The sequence below is a fragment of the Peromyscus californicus genome, unplaced genomic scaffold (assembly GCF_007827085.1).
Source record: "Peromyscus californicus insignis strain IS unplaced genomic scaffold, ASM782708v3 Scaffold_4__1_contigs__length_199733344, whole genome shotgun sequence".
NCBI classification, from domain to species: Eukaryota; Metazoa; Chordata; class Mammalia; order Rodentia; family Cricetidae; genus Peromyscus; species Peromyscus californicus.
In genome coordinates this window covers 25,449,447-25,477,205 of record NW_026294562.1, presented here as the reverse complement: position 1 = coordinate 25,477,205, position 27,759 = coordinate 25,449,447, and the positions used below count along the sequence as shown (strand labels likewise).

Sequence of the window (27,759 nt, the reverse complement as noted above, 5' to 3'; positions counted from 1 at the left end):
CCAGGCTGACCTCATACAGAAATCTGCCTGCTGCCTCTGCCTCCTGAGTGCTGGGATTAAGGGTGTGCGCCACCACCCTTGGCTCCTCTTTCTTCTTTTTGAGATGGTAGTAAAGGCAAGAGAAATGGCTCAGTGTGTAAAGGAGGGTGCTGCCAAGCCTGATAACCTGAGTCAGTTACTGGAACCCTGCTCGTGGAAGGAGAGGACCAATTTCTGCAAGTTGTCCTCTGACCTCCACACATGCACACAAAATAATTGTTAAAAAAAAAGGGGGGGGGGGATAGTAATACTTTCTATGAATAATCAAACTTCATGAACTGGCTTAATAATTCTAAATGTTTTATATGTATTTGAAGGATCCCAGATTATAAATTAATAACAAAGTAACATTTTTCTGATTACTTGGAACAAACTTTTGTTTTGATATGTAATTATTTTATTTTATAATTTTAAGGTATTAATATACTTAAGGAGTGCAAATTGGGATACCCGGATTGCTGCAGGACAAGCTGTTGAAGCTATAGTGAAAAATGTGCCCGAGTGGAATCCAGTGCCAAGAACCAAACAAGGTGCCTTTAATGTGGAAAAGTAGTTTGAAATAAAACATAACTGTAGAATTAATTACAATGAAAAGTATGTAGTTTAACAATTTCAATTTTGATTTAAAGGCTTAATTTTCACATTTTCAGGTTCAACTTTGCTAGGGAAGAATATTGAATAAGATGAGTGTTGCCACTAAACTTAAAAAAAAAGAAGCTGCTGGATAAACAATATTTTCATTGTATTTCTAAAAATATTTAATCCTGTAGGGTACTAAATTTATTACTTCCCTCCAAGGGATGAATATAGTGTAAATATCTGAAACAATTCATTTTTCATTGTTGTTTGGAAAAATCATGCAGTGTGATATTTTCTAAATTTCAGCATAATTTATATATGGATATTTGGCAAGCTAACTCTTTAGTTATGTCCTCCCTCTGTGTAGGGATTTTGTCTTCTAGTTTGTTTTGAATTTGTGGTGTTGAGGGTTGAACCCAGGGCCTTGTGGATGATAGGCAAGAATTCTACTACTGAGCTGTACTGCTCCCCCAAATTAGTGTCTTTTGTTGTTGTTCTCTTTGAATGTTATATAGAGGGAGAAGATTGTAGTACTTATTTTATGATTGCTTATACTGATAATTTAAAGTAAACCATATGCCTTTGAGACAATATAAGGCATACGATTTAATTAAGTGATTTTATTTTTGGTTTTTGGTTTTTTGAGACAGGATTTCTCTGTATAGACCTCGCTGTCCTGGAACTTACTCTGTAGACCAGACTGGCCTCGAACTCGCAGAGATCTGCCTGCCTCTGCCTGCTGAGTGCAGGGACTAAAGGCATATGCCACCACTTCCCCAGCAGCTTAAGTGAACTTTTATTATGTATTATTTTATCTAAATTTTGTGTTTTATAATTTGGCCACACAATATCAGTTATGTAGTAGTATGAATTCTGTCAAAGGATAGAGTTACAAATTTAGTTTTCAGGAGTGTTTTGTTCATTTGTTTTTTGAGACAGGGTTCTATGTGTAACAGCCCTGGCTGTGCTGGAACTCACTCTGTAGACCAGGCTACCTCTGCCTCCTGAGGGCTGGTTGAGTTTTTTTGTTTTTGTTTTTGTTTTTTTTTGTTTTTTGTTTTTTGAGACAGGGTTTCTCTATGTAGTTTTGGACCCTATCCTGGAGCTTGCTCTATAGACCAGGCTGGCCTCGAACTCACAGAGATCTGCCTAGCTCTGCCTCCCGATTGCTGGGATTAAAGGCATGTGCCACCACTGCCTGGTGAGTTTATTTTTTTTTTTTTATTCTGGCATTGTGCAGTACTTCATAAGATACAATAAATGTTCCCTACGTGAGAATTCAGTAAGGAGCAACTAGATTCATTTTAGTCTTTTTGCATAAATCTTATCTTTCTTAAAGTTTTTGCTCTTATTTTCTGATGTGTTATTTTGAATTTTTGTGTTAATTTCCCTTTTATCAAATCTAAAACCAGAACCTTCTCATTTCTAGCTCTTTATCCCTGATCTTATAAGTGCAGCTTATTTTATTGAATATACTAGCATTAAAATTTATAGTGAGACTGGTTATCATTACTAGACAGCGTTCATGAGGTTTTTTTTGTTTTGTTTAAGTTGAAGCAGTTACACTTTCATTCACAGTAAATGACTGAAAATGCCAGGTTAACTGTTGTGTTAATAAGCAGTTATAGTTTAGCATTTATAGCTGATCTTTTTTGGAAAGAACGTAGAACACTTTGAAGATATGCTTTGGTCTCAAATGGATGTATAATTTCAGTAGTTTGTTGTGAGCCTACCATTAGAGTATGGAAAGTAAGTCCTGCTGAGTGAGTAGTTGTTTGTGTCCTTAGCTATTCCTCTAACATAGGAGAGACAGTGTTTGTTACTTATCAATTCATTGTGTGCATGTTTGCCTTCTGGTTTAGCAGTATAATAAACTCATACTGTAACTCTGGAGGATTTAAACCCTTAAACAGTAAATTAAAGTATGATATTTAACATATATGCCAACACGGAGATGTATTTCTTCATATAACATGTTTTCATTGTTGGAAACACATACCCACTTACCATTCTGATGGTTTGTAAAAGGGGAGTCACCAAGTTAATAATTGATTCACAGATAATTAAGGAGTGATTGTAGATAAATCACAGTGATTTTCCTATCTTTGCTTTTCTTAAATCTTACCCAATACTGCAAGTAATGCTATGCTATGTTCTTTCATTCTGCACTTTTGATTATATGGTCAAATTAATATTTTTAAACTTCATCTAGAACCTACAGAAAATTCTATGGAAGATTCATCTACTACAGATCGATTAAATTTTGACAGATTTGATATATGCAGATTGTTACAGCATGGTGCGTCACTTTTGGGGTCTGCTGGTGCAGAATTTGAAGTCCAAGATGAAAAACCAGGTTGGTAATAGTCCTGGAGAAGTCTGAAACTTTGCTTTCAAATTGACTTATTATATGGTGTGCTGTTTAATATATAAGGAATCATAAAATGTAAATTGACTGAAGTTTTTATGTATGGGGGAGTAGACAAAGTAACCAACAATGCTTGCTCTAAAGCTGGAATAATTAGAACCAATACAGAATGTGGCAATGTTTTTACAATTCTGGGAATTTGAAGGTTATTTTATTGTTGTATTATCTTATGTTTTGAGCAGTGTTGGATCTTGTGCCTATGTGCAAAGTAAAAAATTGAAATTAAAATTAAAATCAAACCTTGGCTAGGTAACTGGCTCATTATCTTTAAGGTAACAGAATATATTAGATAAATAAATGCCTTGAGTGCAGCAGCTCATACCTCAGTGCCAGCTCCTTGGGAGGTTGAAACAGGATCATTTGAGTCCAGGAATTTGGGAGTAGACTGCAACATAGGGAGACCCAAAAAAGCAAAAAAACCAAAAAGGGGTGGTCACAGGAAAATAACTGTTTTCCTATTCAAGATTGTGGCCTTGGGTAGGAAAACCTCTGATGTTTTTAATAGAGTTCTGTAAATAGGTTGTCTCTTAACTTAAAATAGGGGGCAGGGTACAGTATCACATACCTTTAATCCTATCAGAGGCAAGTGAATCTCTGTGAGTTCCAAGCCAGCCTGGTCTACATAGTGAGTTCTAGACTAGACAAAGTAACACAAAGAGATTTTTTTTAAAAAAAATGATGGATGATATCAGTATGATTTTGATTATGGTCTGTGAATTTGATTTCTTTCTTTTGGCTATTTATTTATTTATTTATCTATCTATTTATTTGTGTGTGTGTGTGTGTGTGTGTAGGGTGAGGGCATGTGTGCCATGGTGCTCACGTAGAGGTCAGAGGAAGTATTTGGTTCTTGCTCTCCACTGTGAATTCTAGGGATTGTACTCAAGTTATCAGGCTTGATGGCAAGCACCTTTATTTACGTATAAGTGCTCTGCCTGCATGTATTCCTGCACGCTGGAAAAGGGAATAGGATCCAGCAAGTACCTTCATTAACTTGCCTAGTGTGGCAGCCTTCTGCTTTGATTTCTTTTGCATATTTACCATGAAGTGAGTTGCTGATCAGGTGGTAGTTCTCTTAAGTTTTCTGTAGCACCTGCATCATTTCATATTCCCACCAACAGTAAACAGGGATTTAATTCTTTCATGCTGTAACCAGAACTTTCTTTTTTGGTATGCTAGGGACTGAGCTTAAGGCATAATTTGTTCTGCAAGATCTGCCAGTGAGTTACACTCCAGTCTTTTCTTTCCTTTGCCCCTTTGGTTTGAATGTTTGTGGGTGTATGTGCACACATGTGTGCCTGAGGGTCAGAAGTCAACTTCACGTTCATACCGGTTTTTGAGACAAGGTCTCAGTTTTTCCTGGAAGTCATTGATGTGGCTGGGCTGAGTGGCCAGTGAGCTCGCGTCCCCTGTCTCCTGCTCCTCATCACTGGGGTTATAGGTGTGTGCTATCAGGCCCGGATTCTGGAGGCTTCATAGTGCTCTCTCTCTCCAGCCTCCATTTTCAATTTTTTTGGTAGTAGTCATTTTAAGGATATGAGAGAGTCATATTTTATGGCTAAATGATATTCCATTTTGCGGACACCACATTTCATTTACCCTTTCCTCCTTTGAGTTGTTTCCACTTTCTGGCTGTTAAGGATAAGCTTTTGTCAGGGCTGGGAATATGGCTCACTGGTTAAAATGTACTGCTCTTGCAGAGGATCTGTGTTTGGTTCTGAGCCCACATGTCAGGTGGTCAAACTACCTATAACTCCAGCTCCAGGGGTTCCAGTACCTCTGCTCTGTGCACAATATTTCCCCTCACATACACATAATAAAAATAAATCATTTATAAGTTTGTTTTGTTTTTGTTTTTTGTTTTTCGAGACAGGGTTTTTCTGTGTGGTTTTGGTGTCTGTCCTGGATCTTGCTCTGTAGACCAGGCTGGGCTTGAACTCACTGAGATCTGCCTGGCTCTGCCTCCCGATTGTTGGGATTAAAGGTGTTTGCCACCAACTGCCCGGCTACAAGTTTTTGTATGAACATATGTGCTGTGGGATGGTCTGTATGTCAAGTGTGTTGCTGATTGGTCAATAAATAAATCACTGATTGGCCAGTAGCTAGGCAGGAAGTATAGGCGGGACAAAGAGGAGAATAAAGCTGGGAAGTGGAAGGCTGAGTCAGAGGGACACTGCCAGCCACCACGATGACAAACAGCATGTGAAGATGCCAGTAAGCCACGAGCCACGTGGCAAGGTATAGACTTATAGAAATGGATTAATTTAAGCTGTAAGAACAGCTAGCAAGAAGCCTGCCCCGGCCTTACAGTTTGTAACCAATATAAGTCTCTGTGTTTACTTGGTTGGGTCTGAGTGGCTGTGGGACTGGCGGGTGACAGAGATTTGTCCTGACTGGGCCAGGCAGGAAAACTCTAGCTACACATATGTTTTCATATCTCCTAGGAGTGGAATGCTGGGTCACAATAGCTATGTTTTTCTGTTAGAGAAACTACCAGTTTTTAAAAAGTGGCTCCGCACCAGGCGGCAGTGGCACACGCCTTTAATCTTTTAATCCAAGTGCTCAAGGGGCAGAGCCACGTGGAAGTCTATGAGTTGAAGGCCAGCCTGGTCTACAGAGCCAGATCCAGGACAGGCCCCAAAACTACGCGGAGAAACCCTGTCTCGAAAAACAAAAATACAAAACAAAACAAAAAAAAGTGGCTCTTCCATTTTATATTCTATCATCAGTGTTCGAGAATTCGAAATTCTCCACAGCCTTGCCAACACTTTATTATCTAACTTTTGATGCTAGCCACACTAGTCAATATGAATGCTAGCTCTGGTTTTCATTTGTGCTTTTCAGCTGACTAGTGATATTGAATGTCTTTCATCTTTTCATGTGTTTGTCCATTTTTATCTCTTCTTTAGAGAGGTTTGTAGAAATGCCTGTCCAGGGTCTTTGCTCATTTTAAAATTTGTTCTTTATTATGACTTGGAAGCATTCTTTGCATGTTCTAAATACAAGTGCCTTACCTGCATATTTTTATTTATTTATTTATTTATTCTGTGGGTTGCCTTTTTATTTTCTTTGCCATAATTTTTCCTTTTTTAATGGTGTAGCTGAAGATGAAACCCAAAGCTTGCACATAGTTTACTAATGCTCTGTCACTGAGTCAAGTCCTTGTTTTTGTTCGTTTGTTTGTTTTATTATTATTAAGAAATTTTCTATTCACTTTACATACCAACCACAGATCCCCCCTCCCCCAAGGCAAGGTTTCCCATGGGGAGTCAGCAGAGCCTGGTACACTCAGCTGAGGCAGGTCCAAGCCCCTCCCCTCTGCACCAAGACTGCACACAGTGTCATACTCTAGGCACTAGGCTCTAAAAAGTCCGCCCATGCACCAGGGATGATGAATCCCAATCCCCCTGCCTGGGGGCTCCCAAACAGTTCAAGCTAAACAAGCTGTCTCGCATTCAAGTCTTTGTTTTCTTTTTCTTTCCCTTTCTCTTTCTTTTCTTTCCCTTTCCCTTCTTCCCCCTTTTCTTCCCCTTCTTCCCTTCCTCTCTTCCTCCCTCCCCCTTCTTTCTCTCTCTCTCCCCCCTTCCCTCCCTCCCCTCCCCCTCTCTTTTTCTTCGAGACAGGGTTTCTTTGTGTAGCCTTAGCTGTCCTGGAACTCACTCTGTAGACCAGGCTGGCATCGAACTCACAGAGATCCACTTGGCTCTGCCTCCCGAGTGCTGGGATTAAAGGCGTGCGCTGCTGCCGCCACCGCCCAGTGCTAGTGCTGTTTTTTTTTTTTTTTTTTTTTTAAATTTATTTATTATGTATATAGTGTTCTGTCTACACGTATCCCTGCAGGCCAGAAGAGGGCACCAGATCTCATTACAGATGGTTGTGAGCCACCATGTGGTTGCTGGGAATTGAACTCAGGACCTTTGGAAGAGCAGGCAGTGCTCTTAACCTCTGAGCCATCTCTCCAGCCCGCTAGTGCTGTTTTTTAAGAAAATATTTTTATAGCTGTTTTAAGGTCAAGTTTTATTTTTTTTGAAGATTTATTTATTAATTTTATGTATATGAGTGCTCTGTTGACTATACCAGAAGAGGGCATAGGATTCTACTATAGATGGCTCTGAGCCACCATGTGATTGCTGGGGATTGAACTCAGGACCCCTGGAAGAGATGCTACTGCTCTTAACCATTGAGCCATCTCTTCAGCCTCCCAAGTTTTAATTTTTTTAAAATTTATTTATTTAGAGAGAGTCTCGCTATGTAGTCTAGCTGGACTGGAATGTAGAGATCTGCTTCCCTCCTGGACTCTGAGATTGAAGGTGTGCACTGCCACACCTGGCTCTTATTTTTTTTTTTTTGGAGCTCAGGATCGAACTCAGGGCCTTGCTCTTGCTAGGCAAGCGCTCTACCACTGAGTTAAATCCCCAACCCTGGCTCTTATTTATTAAATAAAAAGAAATACTTTATTTTATATGCGTATGGGTATTTTGCCTATATACCACATGTGTGGCTGGTGCTTGAGAAGGCTAAGAGAGGTCATCATATCCCCTAGAACTGCATTTACAACCAGTAGTTACGAACTGCCTTGTAGGTGCTAAGAATCAAATGTAGGTCCTCTGGAGGAGCAGCCAGTACTTTTAACCCTGAAGCCATCTCTCCAGCCCACTCAGTTTTTATTTTTGAAATGACACTTTTTTTGGTATAATTCTGTTTTACTGTTTTTCATTGAAGGATTTGATATTTTGCTTGTGACATTTCTAAACTAACCTCAACTATATAGCGTAGACTGGCTCTCTATTGCTGCTTCAACTTTCTAAGTGCTGGGATTATAGACATGTGGTACCACTTGCAATTAACCAAGCAAATGTTAGACAATATATGTTTTTTAATGCGGGAGTCTGATTTGCGTATAGTAAAGACTTTCTTAACTGATTTGGAGGAAATATATTTCTTTTATGTTTACAGGTGAAGTGGATCCTAAAGAGAGAATAGCACGTCAACGGAAATTATTACAGAAGAAACTTGGACTTAATATGGGAGAAGCAATTGGAATGAGTACTGAAGAACTCTTCAACGATGAAGATTTGGATTATACCCCAACTTCAGCAGCCCTTGTAAACAAACAATCTGTAGGTAAAACATTGGGTTATTTGATTGCAAGTAACAACACAAAGGGTTTACTTCATGTTGTTATATAACTGAACCAAGAAATTTCTATAGTGCCAAGTGCTGTGTGTGTCCCTTTTAGCCCATATTGACCGTTCCCCACTTAATATAGCTTAGTATATCAGTATATGTAGATTAAACACATTGTGTGTGTAGTATATGTATATGTTCATGTGGGTGTATGCATGAGTTTTTCCAGGTGCATTTGTATGTGTGTGTTCATGTGTGTAGAAGTCAGGTCAATATCTAGTGTCTTTCTTGATCAGTTACCGTGGTTTTAGAGACAGCGTCTCCATTGAAGCTGGAGCTCATTTAACATTAGGTTGTCTGGCTAGTCTCCTCCTGGCCTGCTTGACTTCACGTGAACTCCAGTCCCCATGCTTGCACAGTCCACACTCCACTGACACTCTGATACGACAGCCTCAGTCCGTGTTATGCGGAGTCATAGTTTTACTACTACTACTACTACTACTACTACTACTTTTATTCTTTCAGTTTTCTTTTCTTTTCTTTTTTTGGTTTTTTCGAGACAGGGTTTCTCTGTGTAGTTTTGGTGCCTGTCCTGGATCTCACTCTGTAGACTAGGCTGGCCTCGAACTCACAGAGATCCACCTGCCTCTGCCTCCCAAGTGCTGGGATTAAAGAAGTGGGACACCACTGCCCAGCTTATTCTTTCAATTTTCAGTGGATGCATAGGAACTTTTAAAAAACAGGTGTTTTCATTAATTATTTTAGAATTTCATGTAATATATTTTGATCATATTCATCCCTGACTCATCCAGACCCACTCACACCTCCTCCCCCCATTTCCCCCAGTGCACATTAACTTTATTTTGGATACAATCTTTTGAAGTTCTAAAGACTGTGGCTGTTTCCCACACAAGTGAAATGTTGTGTTTCAAGAGGTTCAGTACTCATTCTCCTACCCTCTGAAATCTTTTAGGGCCCTTTGGCTCCATTAATATTTCCTGCTTCTGGTCAGGTACAGAGTGCATGTCTACAATCCCCTGACTCTGGAGGCAGAAGCCAGCCTGGGGTACATAATAAGTTCTAGGCTAGCTTGAGCTACAGGGCAAGACTTGTCTCGTTGGGGAGGCTTTGGTCCTAACAGGTTGGTCTTGCATGTTGAGGCCCCTTAAGGGAAATTTCTTAAAGGTTTTTGTTGCTATCTGCTTGTTATAGCTGCACTGTCACGTGCCAATGGTTCTTGGTTCCAGGACCTCAGCACAGCATCCATACTAGTAATCCTTATTGGGTGTGAAGTGGACATTTTCAGTTAATTCTTAGAATAGATACAGAAAGGAATTTCTTTTCTTTTCTTTTCTTTTTTTTTTTTTTCTTCTTTTCCCCTGAGACAGGGTTTCTGTGTGTAGCCCTGGCTGTCCTGGAACTCTTTCTATAGACCAGGTTGGCCTCAAACTCACAAAGATCCAGCTCTCTGCCTCCTGAGAGCTGGGATTAATTAAAGGAAGGCACCACCATTGCCCGGCTTCAGAAAGGAATTTTTAAAATAATTTTTATTATATAAACACAGTATATCTTTCTGTTACTGTCTATGTCTCTCTCTTTCCTGCCTATGATACTTCTGCCTCTGCCTCCAAAGGGCTGGAATCTTACTATGTTGCTCAGGCCCAAATTCCTGAACTTAATTTATCCTCTTGCATCAGCCTCCTGAGTAGACAAGCATCTTAATATTTGCTTATTATGCTGTTTGTATAGTGTTTCCAATGAATAGAAAAAGAGCAAAAGAAGTAGGAAGTGGCTAAGATGAAAGGAACATCTTAGTGGCTAAGTTGATGATAGAATACTGTACCAGTTGGTCCTTAAGGCTATAATTCTTCTTCTTCCTCCTTCTCCTCCTCCTCCTCTTCTTCTTCTGAACATGATAAGCATTGGTTTCTTTTTTTTTTTTTTGAGAATTTTTTTTTTTTTTTTTTTTTGGTTTTTCGAGACAGGGTTTCTCTGTGTAGCTTTGCGCCTTTCCTGGAACTCACTTTGTAGACCAGGCTGGCCTCGAACTCACAGAGATCCGCCTGGCTCTGCCTCCCGAGTGCTGGGATTAAAGGTGTGCGCCACCACTGCCCGGCTTTTTTTGAGAATTTTATTTCATAACTTTTGATGGTATTATGATTATTTTGAAGTCTCAGCTCTTCAGAAACCTTCTCCTTGTTAGGATTATTTATTTATGCCACACCTGTAGTATAAAAAAGTTAGGAAACAAGACTTAGTCCATTGAGAATTAGATAATTAAGAAAGATTTTTTTTTTAAAGTTTTAATTATTTTTTGAGACAGGGTCTTTCTGTGTGTTCTTGACTGTCCTGGAACTCTATAGGTAGATCAGGGTGACCTCGAACTCATATCCTCTGCTGGGATTAAAGATGTGCCATTTTTGTTTTTGAGACAAGGTCTTACTAGATAGCCCTGGCTTTCTGATCCTCCTTCAGCCTTCCAAGTGTTGGGATTTTAAGTGTTCCAGCACACCTGGATTGAGAGTAAAATCATGATATAGCCATACAACATAATAGTGTAATATTATCAAAAAGAATGTTTAATCTCTCTATATTAAAATTTATATACCTATATCTCTAAGATTGAAACTATAGAAATTTATTTTAATTTCTGACAGTTTAAACTCATTGTTTTATTCTTTTAGACTCTCCAGGCTGCTGAATTGATAGATTCAGAATTCCGAGCAGGAATGAGTAATAGACAGAAGAACAAAGCTAAAAGAATGGCCAAGTTATTTGCAAAACAGAGATCCAGGGATGCAGTGGAAACGAATGAGAAGAGGTGGTAATCTTTGTTTATTCACTTGAAACAGTAATTGTGCTTGATTTACAGAGAAACACCTTGATGATTTTTATTCAGCTGGATTTGTTTGCTCAGGGACAGAGTATTTACCGTTCCTGGGGAATGACATTGCGGAAAAATCTATAGGAGTAGAATTGTTTTGTTTTGTTTTTATTATGATTTCCTTAGTGATTTTCAACCTCACATGAAGACTGAAGACCTACAAGGGAAGAGCATTCCAGTCCCAGAGTATAGATGCTTTTACTGTGGGTATTCAGGATGGCTGAAGTGTGTCAAATGGAGAGCATTAGAGAATGATTCAGAGGTGGGGTCTGAGGACCACCAGTCAAGATGATGGACTTGTTAAGTTAAAGTATTGTTCTTTAGTTAGGGGCTATGCTGAATAGTTGGTGATAATCCAGACTTGCTCTGTTAATCTTTTTGTAGAAAAGAATTCTGAAAAGTAGGGTAACTGTCTTATTTGCTTGAATTAATGAAAGTGTTATCTGTCCTGAAAGGGTAGCTAGTTCAAAACTAGATCTTTCAGATTGTTCTCTGAAAGTGCTTGTTAAATTATAGATTCTTGGGCCCTTTGTATCTATTAAACCAGAGTCTAATGGTATTCAATAAATGTTTGCATAAGTTATGAATTAATAAATATTGCAAAGTATAAAATTAGCTCTTTGTTGTAGCTGATGATACTTCTGTTCTTGAAGTTCAGACAAAGCTAAAGTGTCTGCAGTGTTGAGTTAAGCACAAACAAATAATAAACCCATTTGATAAAATCCATGCTTGGGTTGTTTTAAAGGCTTGTTCATATATTTTATGTATATGAGTGCTCTATTTGCATGTATACCTGCATGATAGAAGAAGGCATCAGAGAGAAGAGATCATCAGATCCCATTACAGACAGTGTGAGCCACCATGTGGTTGCTGAGAATTGAAACTCCAGTCCTCTGGAAGAGCAGCTAGTGCTCTTAACCACTGAGCCATCCCTCCAGCCCCAGTTATTTGTTTTTTAAAGTATAAACTCTTTATTATTCAATTTGTTAACTGTGGGATTTGTAAAGTGAACAATTTGTTTAAGGTCATAGACATTGAATATTACTAAGCCAAATGTTCCAAAAATCTAAACCTTTGAGCATGAGTTTCAGATTCCAGAGGATTTTAGGTTTTTGGCATTAAAGAGAATCACCTAATGAAGCCTATGCAAATATCCTTAAATTCAGTAAAGTCTAAGATCAGAATGTTTCTTGGTCCTGACTAGATAAAAGATACTCATCATGTAGTGATCTAATAAAAATTTCTATTAGCTTTCATTCATACTTTTACCTATTTGAATGTTGGAAATGTTACACTTTTTCAGAGCTTATTATCTATTCCAAACACTAATTCCTATAGCCAAGTAGTAATTTAGTCCCAGAGGGTACAGTAGTGAATACAGTAGATGAGAATTCCTGTTCTTGGTGTTTATATTCTAAAGGGAAGAACGATGTGGAATAAGTCTTCTTTGTATGTACATGTATGTATGATGCATCATATTAATGATAGTTAAAAGTGGAGAGAAAGACAAAATAAGGAAAGTGTCTTAGTCACTGTTCTATTGCTGTGAAGAAACACCATGACCAGTGCGACTTCAAGCATTTCACTGGAGGCTTGCTTATAGTTTCAGAGGTTTAGTCCATTATGGTGGGGAACATGGCTGCATGCATGGCACTGGAACAGGAGAGGTCTATCCTGATCCACAGGTTCAGACAGACAGACAGAACGTGAGTGACTCGGCCTGGCATGGGCTTTTGAAACCTCAAACCTCACCTACCAGTGACACACTTCCTCCAACAAGGCCACACCTCCAAACCCTTCTCAAATAGTGCCACTCACTGGTGACTAAGCATTCAAATACATGAGGCGCCATTCTTAGTCAAACCACCACAGAAGGGAAAACATGGGATCAGAGTTTGAATTTTTTTTTTTTTTTTTTTTTTTTGGTTTTTCGAGACAGGGTTTCACTGTGTAGCTTTGGAGCCTGTCCTGGAACTCACTCTGTAGCCTAGGCTGGCCTTGAACTCACAGAGATCTGCCTGCCTCTGCCTCCTGAGTGTTGGGATTAAAGGCATGTACCACCACCGCTGGCCAGAGTTTGAAATTTTGATTTGATGGTCTAGGAGGCCTTCATAGATGTTAGAATAAAGATCTGAAAGAAGGGTGCTGGCTCTTAACTGTCTAGGAAGAGACGTTCCAAATGAATCGAAAAAGCAATATCTGGAAGTGGAATTATGCAGGTTTAAAGATGTAAGGTGACCTACCAGTATAGTCTGATAGGAGGAAATTAAAGAAAGAGCAGGGCTGAGGTGCTGGAGTCTTCACCTTTTTCATGACTTTATAGACCAGGAACCCTTGGCCAAAAGTTCACACTCTTAAAATACAGAGACTGAGCAATGGGCACGGTGTTGCACACACACCTTTAATTCCAGCGTTGAGAGGCAGAGGCAAGCTGATCTGAGTTTGAGGCCAGCCTGGTCTACAGAGCAAGTGCCAGGATAGTCAGGGCTATGCAGAGAAATCCTGTCTCGAAAAACAAAGAAAGATGTAAAGAGAGGGAGAAATTCAGAGGAAGTAAGTTTATTTATGCTTTAAACTACATTACTTTTTTTGTTTTTTTAAGACAGGATTTCTCTGTGTAATAGTCTTGGCTGTCTTGGAACCCTCTTTGTAGACCAGACTGACCTCAAACTTACAAAGATCCACCTGCCTCTGCCTCCTGAGTGTTGGGATTAAAGGCGTGCGCCACCACTCTCCTGCCTTTTTTAATTCTTTTAATGATGTATAAAGGTAGTTTGTGTTTTGTTGGTTTGTTGGCTGGGCTTAAGTTATAAAATTGTAATTTTCTCAAGTGTTCTGAATACTTTTTAATCAGTGGTCAGTTTCTGTATAATTTTAAAATGCTAATTTTTTCATACAGTATGTTTTAATCATATTCTTTCAACAAATAAGCATATATTACTTGGCATATTAGTTTGCTCTAGGTTGCAAAAGCCTAAAAAAGTTAGTGTCATGCTTGGCTAGATTAAGTCGTTGAGTTAAAAGAATTTAAAATTAAAAGAAAGGGAACTGGTTGTAGAGATGAAAGAATAATGTGAGATTTGAGATTCAATTTGAAAGAAAAGATTCATAGCCGGGCATTGGTGGCGCATACCTTTAATTCCAGCACTTGGGAGGCAGAGGCAGGCGGATCTCTGTGAGTTCGAGGCCAGCCTGTTCTATAAAGCGAGTTCCAGGAAAGGCGCAAAGCTATACAGAGAAACCCTGTCTCGAAAAACCATTAAAAAAAAAAAAAAGAAAGAAAGAAAGAAAAGATTCACCAACTTAGAGAATAGTAGGGTATATTTTGTTCAAAAGTATTAATGAGTTCATTTTAGTTGACACATAAGACTTTTAAGTAAGCTACATGAGCAATATTAATACGTCCATGAAGATGATGGATTTTTTTTACATGCACTGTGGATCGTTCATATTTTCCTTCATTTACTTTAAAATTAGTAACTTCTTTTTTAGCAATGACAGCACTGATGGAGAGCCAGAAGAAAAGAGACGGAAAGTAGCAAATGTTGTTATTAACCAGACTGCAAATGATTCCAAAGTCTTGATTGATAATGTTCCAGAAAGTTCTTCCTTAATTGAGGAGGTATTTTGAAATTGTTTATAACTTTTTTATTTTAACTATTATTATTATCATCATCATCATCATTATGATTATTATTTGTATGGATGGTTTGCTGCATGTGTGTCTGTGCACCACTTGCATGACTGGTGTCCATGGAGGCCAGAAAAGGGTGTCAGATCCCCTGGAACTGGAGTTATAGACACTTGTGAGCTGTCATGTGGGTGCTGGGAATTGAACCTGGCTTCTCTGGAAAAGCAGCCAGCGTTTTAAACCACTAAGCCATCTCTTCAGCCTTATAAAGAAATTTATAAGTTTCTTAAATGTATACATTGAGAATATTGTGTAATTTGTCAACCAGGAGAAATTTTATTAGTAAACATTTTTATTTGTGTTTTATGTACATCAGTGTTTTGCCTGCGTGTGTGTCTGTGTGAAGGTGTCAGATCCCCTGGAACAGGCGTTATCGACAGTTGTGAGCTGCCATGGTGGGTGCTGGGAATTGAACCCAGGTCCTCTGGAAGAGCAGCCAGTGCTCTTAACTGCTGAGCCATCTCCCCAGCCCTAGTAAACGTTTTAACATTTCATTAGTAAAACATTTACTTTAAAATTTTAAAGCTGTTACTGTTGCTAACGCTACACATAAACACACTTTATTGAATGTCTTAAATTGTTAGCATAAAGCTTTGATCTAGCAGTAATTATTATCTTTCTTATTTAGGCAAATGAATGGCCTTTGGAAAGCTTCTGTGAAGAACTTTGCAATGACCTTTTTAATCCCTCCTGGGAGGTAAAGCATCTTCTGGGCTCTCTTTTGCGTTAACAAAGGAAACAATGCCACGGATAGGAAACTTGCTAAGATTCCCATTTTCCCTTCGGGTCTCCCTTAGGATTTAGGGCATATTATATAGTTTTATTGTCTCTCTCTTTTGTGGGGGTGGGGTGGGGTTGAGGGGCTCATCATGTAACTAGCTGGCTTTGAACTCATAGAGATTCCTCTGCCTTCTGGGTGCTGGGATTAAAAAGTGTATTCCACCACACTAGGTTTGACTTCTAAGTAAGAGATTTTTAGATTTTTTTTTTAAAAAAACTTTTCTCATCCTTTAAATTATGCTTTGAAGCAAATTGTTCATATCTTTTTATTCTTTTGGCTACCATAAAAACTTAGTATTTTTCTCATGGACAGTAAAAAAATTATTTTTCATTGAAAATGGACAGCTTTTGTGCAGTCTCATTGTAGTTCAGGCTGACTTTGAACTTGTGATGTTCTTGACTCAGCCTCCTGAATTCTGGGATTACAAGTGTTCACCACCATATCATGCCTACAGTGGGCAGTTTTGATTTATGAAGAATAGTAATTTCAGTGCATGGGTGTATATTCTAGATGTACAGAAGCATGTGTTTACTATACACAAGGCCTTGGAGTCACACCTCAAAATCACTTCCACAACCAAAACAAAACAAAACCGTTTTGAGTTGGGATTGGGCACATCTAGAGTGGTATGACTGTAGACAGGGCAGAAGTTTTCAAACCAGTTTCAGAAGTAATTTAGCCTCCAAAAGTATTTCTTTAAAGAAAATTTCAAACATGTCCCAATATGTAGAAAAGGTGAAAATAGTCTTTGGTCTATTACTAGATGGTCCTTGAATTAACAAGGCTTTGGGGCCTAGGGACGTAGCTCATTGGTATAGCACTTGCTTAGCATGTGTGAGATCCTGCCTGGGTGTTATTGTGAGCATGGAAAGAAAAAGAGAGGAGGGAAAGTACTGCCCTGAGTACTTTGTAAAGGTTTTAGCTCAGATAGCATTTTAAATAAATGAGTATAGTGTCAGTGGCCTTTCCCCCTTTTAGATAACATGTAAGAGTATCCTTATCTATGAGAATGGTGATTTATCCGTGGTCTGTAAGGAAGCACTAGTCATTAGACGTCTTGGGTGAATTCTTTTCTTTTGGCACTTGACCTTTTTTTTTTTTTTTTTTTTTTAAATGTATGTACTCTAAAATATTAGTGGTTGGGCTATATAGAACAATATATGGAAATTTATTTCCCTTGCTGTTTAGTTCTGGGTGCTGGTAGAGGCTGGGGGTGGGGTGAGAGCCAGGTAGAGTTACCTGGCTAGAGTAGGAGAAGAACTATTTTCTTGCTCAACTTTTAAAACCTTCCATATAACCCAAAAAGTTGTGAAATATGTGTAATTTGTCTCAGCTGAAAAACATAGCCCTATAAAGTACCACTTATTTTACTTTTTTTGTATCCCAGAACAAAATGCATATTATTAAAAACATGGTTATAGGCCAGGTGTGGTGGCACAGGCCTTTAATCCTAGCACTAGGGAAGCAGAGGCAGGCGGATCTCTGTGAGCTCTTGGTCAGCCTTATATACATAGCAGCTTTCAGATCATTCAGGGTTACAAGGTAAACATTGCATCAAAAGGAAAGAAGGAAGATGACAGGCAGGCAGGCAGGCAGGCAGACAGACAGACATAATTATGTTTTAATAGATGTTTCTGTAACATCAGCAATGACTGGAAAACATTTTCATGAAAGAAAAGTCGAACTTGGCTTCTTTAAACACTTGACCTCTGATATTTGCTTCCTGTGTTTTTAGGTTCGACATGGGGCAGGTACTGGACTTAGAGAAATTCTTAAAGCTCATGGGAAAAGTGGTGGTAAAATGGGAGACAGCACTTTAGAAGAGGTAAGTGTATTAAAATTAAGATTTAGTTTTAGTAGCCAGCCTCTCTTTCCAATTTAGGGGAAAGTAACAAAAGTTATGCACCATAAAGTAGGAATGCAAGGTGAGTAAGAAGAAGTACTGTAGCAAAGTTAAAAAGAAACAAGTAAGAAAAATATAAGTTTATAGTTGTAGAATCAATTTAGGAAACAGAGATATTCAAAAACCCTGGAGTGGAAAAATTGTAAAAAGAAGAGCATTTGAGCGTGATGTAATGCAGTAGAGAGTAGAGTTAGATGAAGAAAATGGTAATGGTCCTGAGCAACATTTATGTAACAAGAAACACTGGAAATAGCATAGATAGCAGAAGATCTGATGCAGAGTAATCTAAGGTAATTTTTTTCTTTTATTTTCTTGGAGATGGGACTGCTTTGAGACAGTCTCACTATTTAGCCCTGGCTGGCTTGGAACTCCTGTATACCTTTCTAGCTCAGAGCTCACAGAGATCTGCTGTGGGATGGTCTGTATGTCAAATGTGTTGCTCTGATTGGTCAATAAATAAAACACTGATTGGCCATTGGCTAGGCAGGAAGTATAGGCGGGACAAGGAGGAGAATAAAACTGGGAAGTGGAAGGCTGAGTCAGAGAGACACTGCCAGCCACCACGATGACAAACAGCATGTGAAAATGCCAGTAAGCCACGAGCCACGTGGCAAGGTATAGATTTATAGAGATGGATTAATTTGAGCTGTACGAACAGCTAGCAAGAAGCCTGCCATGGCCATACAGTTTGTAACCAATATAAGTCTCTGTGTTTACTTGGTTGGGTCTGAGCAGCTGTGGGACTGGCAGGTGAGAGAGATTTGTCCTGACTGTGGGCCAGGCAGGAAAACTTTAGCTACAGAGATCTGCCTGCCTCTGCCTCTTGGGTGCCCAGCCTGTAATTAGTTTTCTTAAGAGTACAGGTAAGATAATAGAACCATGAATATAAGAATTTTGATATATTGTCTCTGAATGTAATCATTAAAAAGCTCATGGTTACATTTAAAGATGGTATATGGAATTCTTCTCAAGTTTGGTAACTGTTCTTTTGCTAAGATAATCTGTCCCAGTATTGTTTTTCCTTTTTTGGCCCTAACACCTCTATTATCACCCTAGTACAGAGTTGATTTTTGCTTATTATTAAAACAAGTGTATCTTAATAGATGATTCAGCAGCATCAAGAGTGGTTGGAGGACTTAGTCATTCGACTCCTTTGTGTTTTTGCCTTGGACAGATTTGGAGACTTTGTTTCTGATGAAGTAAGTAACATCTGAGTAAAGCTTTGCCTGAATTGTTAGTTCTACATAAGTAAATCTTCTGCATATGTGACTTCTTTGTGTTCTCTAGGTTGTAGCGCCAGTCCGTGAAACTTGTGCTCAAACATTAGGTGTGGTTTTAAAGCACATGAACGAAACAGGAGTTCATAAGACAGTGGATGTGCTGCTGAAGTTACTGACCCAAGAACAATGGGAAGTTAGACACGGCGGTCTGCTGGGAATAAAGTATGCTCTGGCAGTTCGTCAGGTAATGAGCTCAGTTTTTGAAAGTATATGTGAGGGATTTTTCAGTTTTAGGTGTTTTGTTTGTTTTCATAGGTATGCTTGATTGCTTGCTTGTTCTTTGTTTTATGATCTAGGTATGTAGCTCCACCTGGCCTGGAACTTGCTATATAGACCCAGGTGGGCCTCAAAATTGCAGAGGTTGTTCTGTTTCTGCCTCTTGGGTTCTGATATTACAGGTGTGTGTCGTCATGCCAGGCTCAAGCTTGCTTTCTTGAGAAACTGTCACAGAAATAGGTGGTGCTCATAACAGTTTACAGAGAAATCAAAAGTTGGTTAGTTACATTATTGTTGCAACTAATTCAGTGCATTTCATAGTTTCTTTAATTGTATAAACTCATTTAAATATTGAATACATGGTCTGAAGTCTGCAAGACTCAAGTTATACAGGAGATACATACACAGGAGAAATAGACAGGAACCCACCCCGGGAAACTTACAGCAGTCATCAAAGCAAGCAGTCCGGGCTGGAGAGTGGCTCAGACGTTAAGAGCACTGACTGCTCTTCAGAGGTCCTGAGTTCAATTCCCAGCACCCACATGGTGGCTCACAACCATCTGTAATGTGATGGCGCCCTCTTCTTGTGTACATAATAAATAAATTAATTAAAAAAAAAGAGCAAGCAGTCCACACGTCATGTACTTTTTTTTTTTTACATTATCCATCAGTGTTTTTCTTTGCTTTTTTTTTTTTTGTAACAAAGCTTAGAAAAAGAAAATACAAGTAACTTTACCATTTTCATATAGGAAAACAAGTTCTAAAATTTAGAAGCCTTGCTTAAGGTTATAAAACTAATTAGGGTTAGTACCAAAAGTCAAAACTATATGGCGTATCTTTTTTTTTTAATAGAGTGTCTTATAATCCAGTGTTGGTTGCATTGTCAGGCTTCACCCAGGATAAAAACACATTTATATACATATAGTCCACTGATGAACATTAATGTTCTCTCCATAGCTACTGAAAATTTTGATATGCTCTTTAGCATGTCATGGCTAGCAGTTGGGTTCCTGTTTTGACTCACATAAGCTTTTTTAACTTACGATCCATAAATTTTTAAAAAGTTTAGTGCTAAAACAATAAAGACAAGTGCCCCCCAGGCCTGTGATCCTGTGTGCTCCAAGTCCTCATCCCAGTATTTGGCAGGCAGAGGCAGAAGGATCTCTGTTCAGGTCATCCATAGCTAGCTAGAGTATAGCCAGGGATACACATGAGACCTTGCCTTTAAAAAAGAAAAAGAAGCCGGGCGGTGGTGGCGCACGCCTTTAATCCCAGCACTCGGGAGGCAGAGCCAAGCGGATCTCTGTGAGTTCGAGGCCAGCCTGGACTGACCAAGTGAGTTCCAGGAAAGGCGCAAAGCTACACAGAGAAACCCTGTCTTGAAAAACCAAAAAAAGAAAAGAAAAGAAAAGAAAAGAAATAATGAGATAGGTGAGGAGCTACAGAGAAAGAAGTACTGAACCTTTTTTTTTTTTTAAACCAGTGTGTGATTTCCTGAGTGCTTTCTAGAACTAGCCAACATGGGCAGGATCTTAGGAGATTGTCCTTCTTGACTTTGGATTAGCTTTTCTCTGTTCTCTTGCTCAGTAATCCAAGAATGAAACCTCCCTTCCTATCCCGGAAAAGCCTTTTGAAGTTACTTCTAAGGTTTTCTTTTTCTGTTGTTGTTTTAAACTGTCAGCAATAAAATATTGACTTGTGATTTCTGCTCAGAGACCCTGCTCTCTACCTGTTTGTTTACCCTTCTGCTTTATTCTTGCCTTCTTTGGCCCTTTTAGTCCTTGCAACCCACCTGTCAGCTCTTCAAACACAACCCCCTTTTTTTCTTAAATCTTAAAACTTCTATAGAAAACAGAATGAAACAATGCCTTGCTAGTGTTTGAAAAAAGATTAATTTTTTTAAAAAACTTTTTTTTTTTTTTTTTTTTTGTTTTTTGTTTTTTGTTTTTTGTTTTTCGAGACAGGGTTTCTCTGTGTAGCTTTGCGCCTTTCCTGGGACTCACTTGGTAGTCCAGGCTGGCCTCGAACTCACAGAGATCCGCCTGGCTCTGCCTCCCGAGTGCTGGGATTAAAGGCGTGCGCCACCACCGCCCGGCTTTTTTTTTCATTTTTAAGATTACAATTACAGGGCCTAGAGAGATGGCTTAGTGATTAAGATCACTGGCTGCTCTTCCAGAGGTCCGGAGTTCAATTCCCAGCACCCACATGGTGGCTCACAATCACCTATAATAAGACTTGGTGCCCTCTTCTGGTGGGCAGGCATATGTGCAGGCAGAATACTGTATACATAATAAATAAATAAATCTTTAAAAAGAAGATTATAATTACAGCATTTCTCCCTGTCCTTTTCCTCCTCTTCCCACACACTCCTCCTTGCTCTCTTTCAGATTCATTTTTTCATTGTTGTTGCATGCCTATGTGTATATACGTACATATTCCTAAAGAAAACCTGCACAGTCCATATTATTAATGTTATTTGTGTGTATGTTTTCAGGGCTGACCATTTGATATTGGATAACCAATTAATATGTTCTTTCCTGGGGAAGACTATTTCTCTTGTAAGACTAATTTTTTAAAAATGACTTTTAAACCAGTCATGGTGGAGCATGCCTTTTTAATTCCAGCAGCACTCTGAAGGCAGAGGCAGGCGGATCTCTGTGAGTTTAAGACCAGCCTGGTTTACAAAGTGAGTTCCAGGACAGCCAGAGGTACACACAGAGAAACCCTGTCTCAAAAAACAAAGAAGACTTTTATTTATCAATTTTCTGACTAATAGCTGACTCATCTCTTGAAGATTTGTTTCTCTTTTTTGTATTTATAAATTTTAAATTAATTTTTGGTTAATGTACAAAGAATTGAGTCTAATTTTAACATTTTCATATGTATTGTTATTTTACAAAAATTTATTATTACAGTGTATACATGCTCTGGGATAACACTTTATCCTGGCTATAGGTGGCTAAAGATATTACTACAAGGAATCCAGATGTTTGGATAGGAAAGGTAGGGGGTTATTTTGTACCATCAGCTCAGGTACAAAGGACAGCTTACTTTTTGCCAGATTTTGTAATCCCACCTGTGGCCAAGGGGTCCTTCCCCATGGCCTTGGCTCTTAGCCTCCTGAGATTCTTCTGCTACTCTCTCTGCCTAAAGCCTTGTCTCCCTCATCCACATCCTTGGTCCTCCTCTCATAGTCCTCTTTCTACTGTTGTGGTCTGTGAGTGCAAGGGCGGGCCCCCCTTCCTCCCCTTGAGTCCTCCTCATGAGAGAAAACATTTAATCCTTGTCTATCAGTCTGGCTTAGTTTGACTAATATAGTGATTTCCAAGTCTACCCATTTTTCTGCAGTTGTCATACTTTCATTCTTCTTTATGGCTGAGTAAGTTTTTCTATTTTGTATGTGTACCACATTTTCTTCTCTCATTCATGTGTTGATGAACATATAGGCTGGTTCTATATCTTGACTATTGTGAATAGTGTATTAGTGATCACAGATGTGAAAATGTCTCTAGTATGATGACTTACCACAGAGATATTAAAGTCTGTCACTCTTCACCTAATGCCATGACAGGATTTTTTTACTGAACTGGAATATCACCCAGCAAGTTCTTGGGAGCCCTCTCTCTGTCTGTCCCCAACAGTGATGGCAATGTTGGTATGGGGATTTGAACTCAGGTCTCCATGCTTGTAGAGCAAGCTGTTTTACTACCCAGCTGCACAAGGCCAATTCTGTTGTTTGTTTTTTTGAGGCAGGGTCTCTCGGTGTAGCTGTGGCTGTCTTGGAACTCTGTAGACCAGGCTGGCCTCAAACTCACAGATACTGGGATTAAAAGTGTGTAACATCATGACCAGCCTATAGTTCTTGATAGCTTTTTTTAAAAAATTGATTCATTTTTTATTTTATATGCATTGGTGTTTTGCCCACATGTGTGTCTGTGTTAGAAGAGGGTGTTGGATCCTCTGGAACTGGAGTTGCAGACAGTTGTGAGCTGCCATGTGGGTGTTGGGAATTAAAGCCTTGTTCTCTGGAAGAGCAGCCAGTGCTCTTAACCACTAAGCCATCTCTCCAGCCCCGGTACTTGATAGCTTTAATAAAGTAGTTGGAATCTTTCTCTAGTGAGATTATTTATGTAAGCTTCTGCTAACTTATCTTTTCTGTTTGTGTTTCTTTTCAAACAAAAATATTGGAATATATGTTCAAAGTTAATAGAGATGTTTGAACATAGTAATTATACCATAGAAAATTAGCCTGTTTTGATGTACTGTTTTGCAGGATGTAATTAATACTTTATTGCCTAAAGTTTTAACTCGAATAATTGAAGGACTCCAGGACCTTGATGACGACGTCAGAGCTGTTGCTGCAGCATCCTTAGTGCCTGTAGTAGAAAGCCTTGTCTACCTTCAGACACAAAAGGTGTGTTGAAAGTTTTCAGCATTTTCTTCCTGTAGTGCATGTTTACATTTGGGTATGGAATAGTGGGGAAAACATTAAGTTATTGTTATTTTATCTCCTATACCTTTTATAGAAATTCTCTTGTTTCTAACATCCCTCCGATGCATGCAAGCTTGATTATGTGTTATTTTTGGAAACAGTGAGTTGTGTATGGTCCAATTCCTTTTATGTACACAATACACAGAAGTTCCTTGAAAAGGAAACAGCAATTTCTTTCTAAATTTGCCCCTTATGTTTAGAGATGTCAAGTTTTAATTTTATTTCTTAGCGTTTTAACCTGATCTCATTTTTCAGAGACTATTACATTTTAGTTACAGTTCCATTTTATCAAATCCAGAATAAGTTAAAGGTACAGCCAGCATTATTTTATGAGTTCAAAAGCTAAACTTGTATTTTCATGATTGTTACCCTGCCCGGTACACCTCTAGTTAGGGAGGAAGTGACAAAGTAGGACCTAATGGCACTAAAAAGAGGCTAGAGAATGGTTAATGCAAATAGTGTCTTCGTGATGTTGCTTACAACTGATAGTGTCCAGATTCATTGGGATTGTATATCCTGTTGACTCATTAGTGACACTTCGGATATAATTTGGCAGGATTTATGAATTTGTTGTTTGAAGTCAATAACTTTTCTTAAAAACTGATCTTATAGGTACCCTCCATTATAAATACCTTATGGGATTCTCTCCTGGAATTAGATGATCTAACAGCTTCAACAAATAGTATTATGACTCTTCTTTCATCCATGTTAACTTACCCTCAGGTCCAGCAATGCAGGTAATTATTTCTTATTAGTGTAATAAAATAGTAAACCTTTATATATCTTTCCAGATGATTAAACTTAGACTGTTCTAGCACCTTTAAGAACAGTGCTGTATATTGAGGACACCACTTTTTCTCAGAAAGTTTTTTTTCCCTTTATTCTAGATACTAGAACATTTGGGACAAGAAAGATTAGTTTAGGGGCTAAGACAGGAGCTTAGTGGGAGACTGCCTAACATACAAAGCCCCAGGTTCTAGCACTGCATACACACAAAGAAACTTCAAAGAGCTATTTTCTTACCTTGGGTATTAGTTTTATAGTTCATTCTCTTGTGGATCTAAAATAGATACTTTAAAATAGTTTATTTTAAAAATAGTCATTTTGCTGGGTGGTTTTCACTCATACCTTTAATTCCAGCACCTGAGAGTCAGAGGCAGGTGGATCTCTGAGTTTGAGGCCAACCTGATCTACAAAGTGAATTTCGAGACAGCTAGAGCCTATTACACAGAGAAACCCTGTCTGAAAACACAAAAAACACCCCCAAAACCTCAAACAAACAAAAAACCAAAAACAACAACAAAAACAGTCATTGTGCCTTTAATCCCAGCACTCAGAGGCAGAGGCAGGCTGATCTCTGTGAGTTTCAGGCCATACTAGTCTACACAGTGAGTTCCAGAACAGGTAGGGCTGTTACAGAGAAATCCTGTCTTGAAAAAACAAATACCAACCAACCAACCAACCAAAAAAACCAATCAGTTTATATTATCTCCAGTGATAGCCCAGAATATAGATTTTTAAAATTAAGCATGCCAGAATGCTGTTTCTTTTTCTTTTTTTAATACACCTTTTCTCACTCTTTATTTTTTTTTGTTAAAGATTTATTTATTTATTATGTATACAGTGTTCGGTCTGCATGTATGTCTGCCCACCAGAAGAGGGTACCAGATCTCAGTATAGATGGTTGTGAGCCACCATGTGGTTGCTGAGAACTGGACCTCTGGAAGAGCAGCTAGTGCTCTTAACCTCTGAGCCATCTCTCCAGCCCCACTGTTACTGTTTGTAATAATAGTATCCACAAAAATGCAGAAGAAATATTACACAGCTTTTTAAAAATTCACAAATGGGGAAGTTACTGTTCTTAGCCTAGTGAGTTTTATTCAGTGAATGTTCATGTGATTATGATTTTAAAGCAACTTGTGGCTACATGAGTATTTCAGTGAAATTCAAGCATGTATGAAAAGCATGTTCTTCATCTATTGTAACTGGTAGGAGTTAGTGCAGAATTCAGGCTGGCAGAGCAGCATGCAAGAAGAGTAGCAAGCGAGTTCTCGTAGAAGCAATAGAAGACAGCAACCGAAGTGGTAGCGCGTGGGTGGCCTTCCCACTTTTGACAGGTTCTGCTGCTGGTCCAGTAGGAAGGGGTAAGTGAGTTCATGTGACAACTCTTCCAAATCTGTACAGTGACAGGGGTTTTAAATTACTTTAAACCAGAGGTTAGTAAATCTCTTTGAAGGCTGAAACCCTGAACATTTTTGGTTGTGAGCCAGTCTTAGCTGAAACTATTCCACTATGTTACTGTAACCAGATAACTGCCAGCATACAATACATAGAGGATATGTTTCAGTAAAACTTTCATTTAAAAAAAAGAAAGTCTATAGATTTGGCCTGTAGACCTTAGTAGGTGGTATCAAGAAAACTAAGTAATGTAGGACTGGAGCGATCTCAGCAGTAAGATTGTTCTTCCAGAGGACCCAGGCTCAATTCCTAGTACCCACATGATGACATGAGGGCTCAGAGCCATCTCTAACTCTAGCTCCAGGGCCCTCTTCTGGTCCCAGTGGACATGGCATGCATGTTATGCACAGATATACATGCAGGCAGAACACCCAGACACATAAAATAATGAAATAATTTAAAAATCGTAGATAATATAAGAAAATTATACAATGTAATAAAATTTCTGGTAATCCAATATGAAATAATATAGTTCCATTTTTTTATGTTGTGGTAATTGGCAGATACTTTCTATCTTATACAAGAAGAAATGCAGCCTGTTGAACAATTACACTATTAAGTCTTTTTTTATGATGCTTTTATATATTCTGAATCACTCATGTCTGCATGTGCATGTATTTAAATTGGAACTTTTAAAATGAACTTAAAAATAAATAAATAAGTGAATAAATGAATAAATGCAAGAAGTAAAGTTCATGTATACCTGCAAGTAATGAAAATAGCCTTTAAGGGATCCTCTGAGGGAGGCATAGAAGGTGACAGGTGGTAGTGTGGATACTGGCATGTCCTTTTTTTGTTCCGTGAATGGATGTAGTTCAAGTGCTACTGAAGAATTACTTCCTAATTTGAGGTCCTTTTTAGAAATGACTTCTGAATGTGGCGGAAGTGCTGGGATTCAAGTTAGCCTAGATTTGGCTTTGCTTAGTTCCTCCAATTAGAGTCTTAGAAGTAAGGAATGTGGATCTTCCTAATATAGAAAATGCTAAGCCAGGATAACAAAATTCAAAACTACTATTACCTCTTAATCTCTTGCTCATTTGAGGCCTGAAAGATGAATAGAAATTATGATTAGCTACCCATTGAGGTTAGCCCTCGGGATGGCAGTTATTGCGAACCTGATTGTGTAGCTAGGATACATTCCCCATTTTCCTGGGAAGAGCAAAGTTACAATTGCAGATAATTGGAAAATTCTGACTTGATGAGGGTAATTAAAGCATTAGTGCCATAGAGAAACCTATTATTAAATCTCTGCCCTTTATTGGCTGCATTTTCTCTGTGTTTTGGTGTTACAATAACATTTTTGAATGAGTTTAAGTGAATACTCATGAAAATTGGATCATTTCCTATTTATTGAAAAGACATGTCAATATCACCAGGTTTGTACAACATTGATATTAGATAACATGTTTATGGAGTTTCAACTGAGAATGAATAAGGTTAATTTGTGTTTTCTCTTTTAGTATTCAGCAGTCACTTACAGTTTTAGTTCCCCGTGTCTGGCCATTTTTGCATCACACTATATCTTCAGTTCGAAGAGCAGCATTGGAAACTCTCTTTACATTGTTATCAACACAGGACCAGGTAAGAACTGATAATTATTTATAGCAACCTCAAAATTTCTGTAAATTAATTTTATAGAACAGATCACATCATTGCCTCATCTTTGCTATATATCAAAAAATCAGAATGCTTGGGCATAGTAGGTGTATGGTAACCATGTAAACATAAGAATATCATCAATATGGGGCTGGAGAGATGGCTCAGAGGTTAAGAGCATTGGCTGCTCTTCCAGAGGTCCTGAGTTCAGTTCCCAGCAACCATATGGTGGCTCAAAACCATCTATAATGAGATCTGGTGCCCTCTTCTGGCATGCAGGCAGAGCAATACTGTATACATAAAAAATAAATAAATCTTAAAAAAAAATTAAAAAAAAGGGAATCTCATCAATATGAGGTCAGAAATATTTTATGTGTATGGATGAGTACTTGCATGCATTTATGTGTACCATGTGTGTCTGGTACTGGAGCTGCAAGTGCACAAATACACTTAACCACTGACCAGCTCCCTAGCCCATTTTTTTTTCTTTTTCTTTTTCTTTTAA

At 38.5% G+C, this 27,759-nt stretch overlaps 1 protein-coding gene across 2 annotated transcripts in view; it reads left to right on the top strand.

The window, feature by feature from the left end:
* Positions 1 to 27,759, top strand: part of Btaf1 (B-TFIID TATA-box binding protein associated factor 1) — a 90,038-nt gene that overhangs the window by 19,337 nt on the left and 42,942 nt on the right. For both annotated transcript variants that reach the window (XM_052761693.1, XM_052761694.1), the window contains exons 3-14: positions 455 to 569; positions 2,831 to 2,974; positions 8,003 to 8,166; positions 10,858 to 10,994; positions 14,550 to 14,679; positions 15,377 to 15,445; positions 17,265 to 17,354; positions 18,536 to 18,631; positions 18,720 to 18,896; positions 23,202 to 23,342; positions 24,033 to 24,157; positions 27,119 to 27,239. In XM_052761693.1, coding sequence (XP_052617653.1) covers positions 455 to 569; positions 2,831 to 2,974; positions 8,003 to 8,166; positions 10,858 to 10,994; positions 14,550 to 14,679; positions 15,377 to 15,445; positions 17,265 to 17,354; positions 18,536 to 18,631; positions 18,720 to 18,896; positions 23,202 to 23,342; positions 24,033 to 24,157; positions 27,119 to 27,239 — 1,509 coding nt within the window. The remainder of the gene's footprint in view (positions 1 to 454; positions 570 to 2,830; positions 2,975 to 8,002; positions 8,167 to 10,857; positions 10,995 to 14,549; positions 14,680 to 15,376; positions 15,446 to 17,264; positions 17,355 to 18,535; positions 18,632 to 18,719; positions 18,897 to 23,201; positions 23,343 to 24,032; positions 24,158 to 27,118; positions 27,240 to 27,759) is intronic.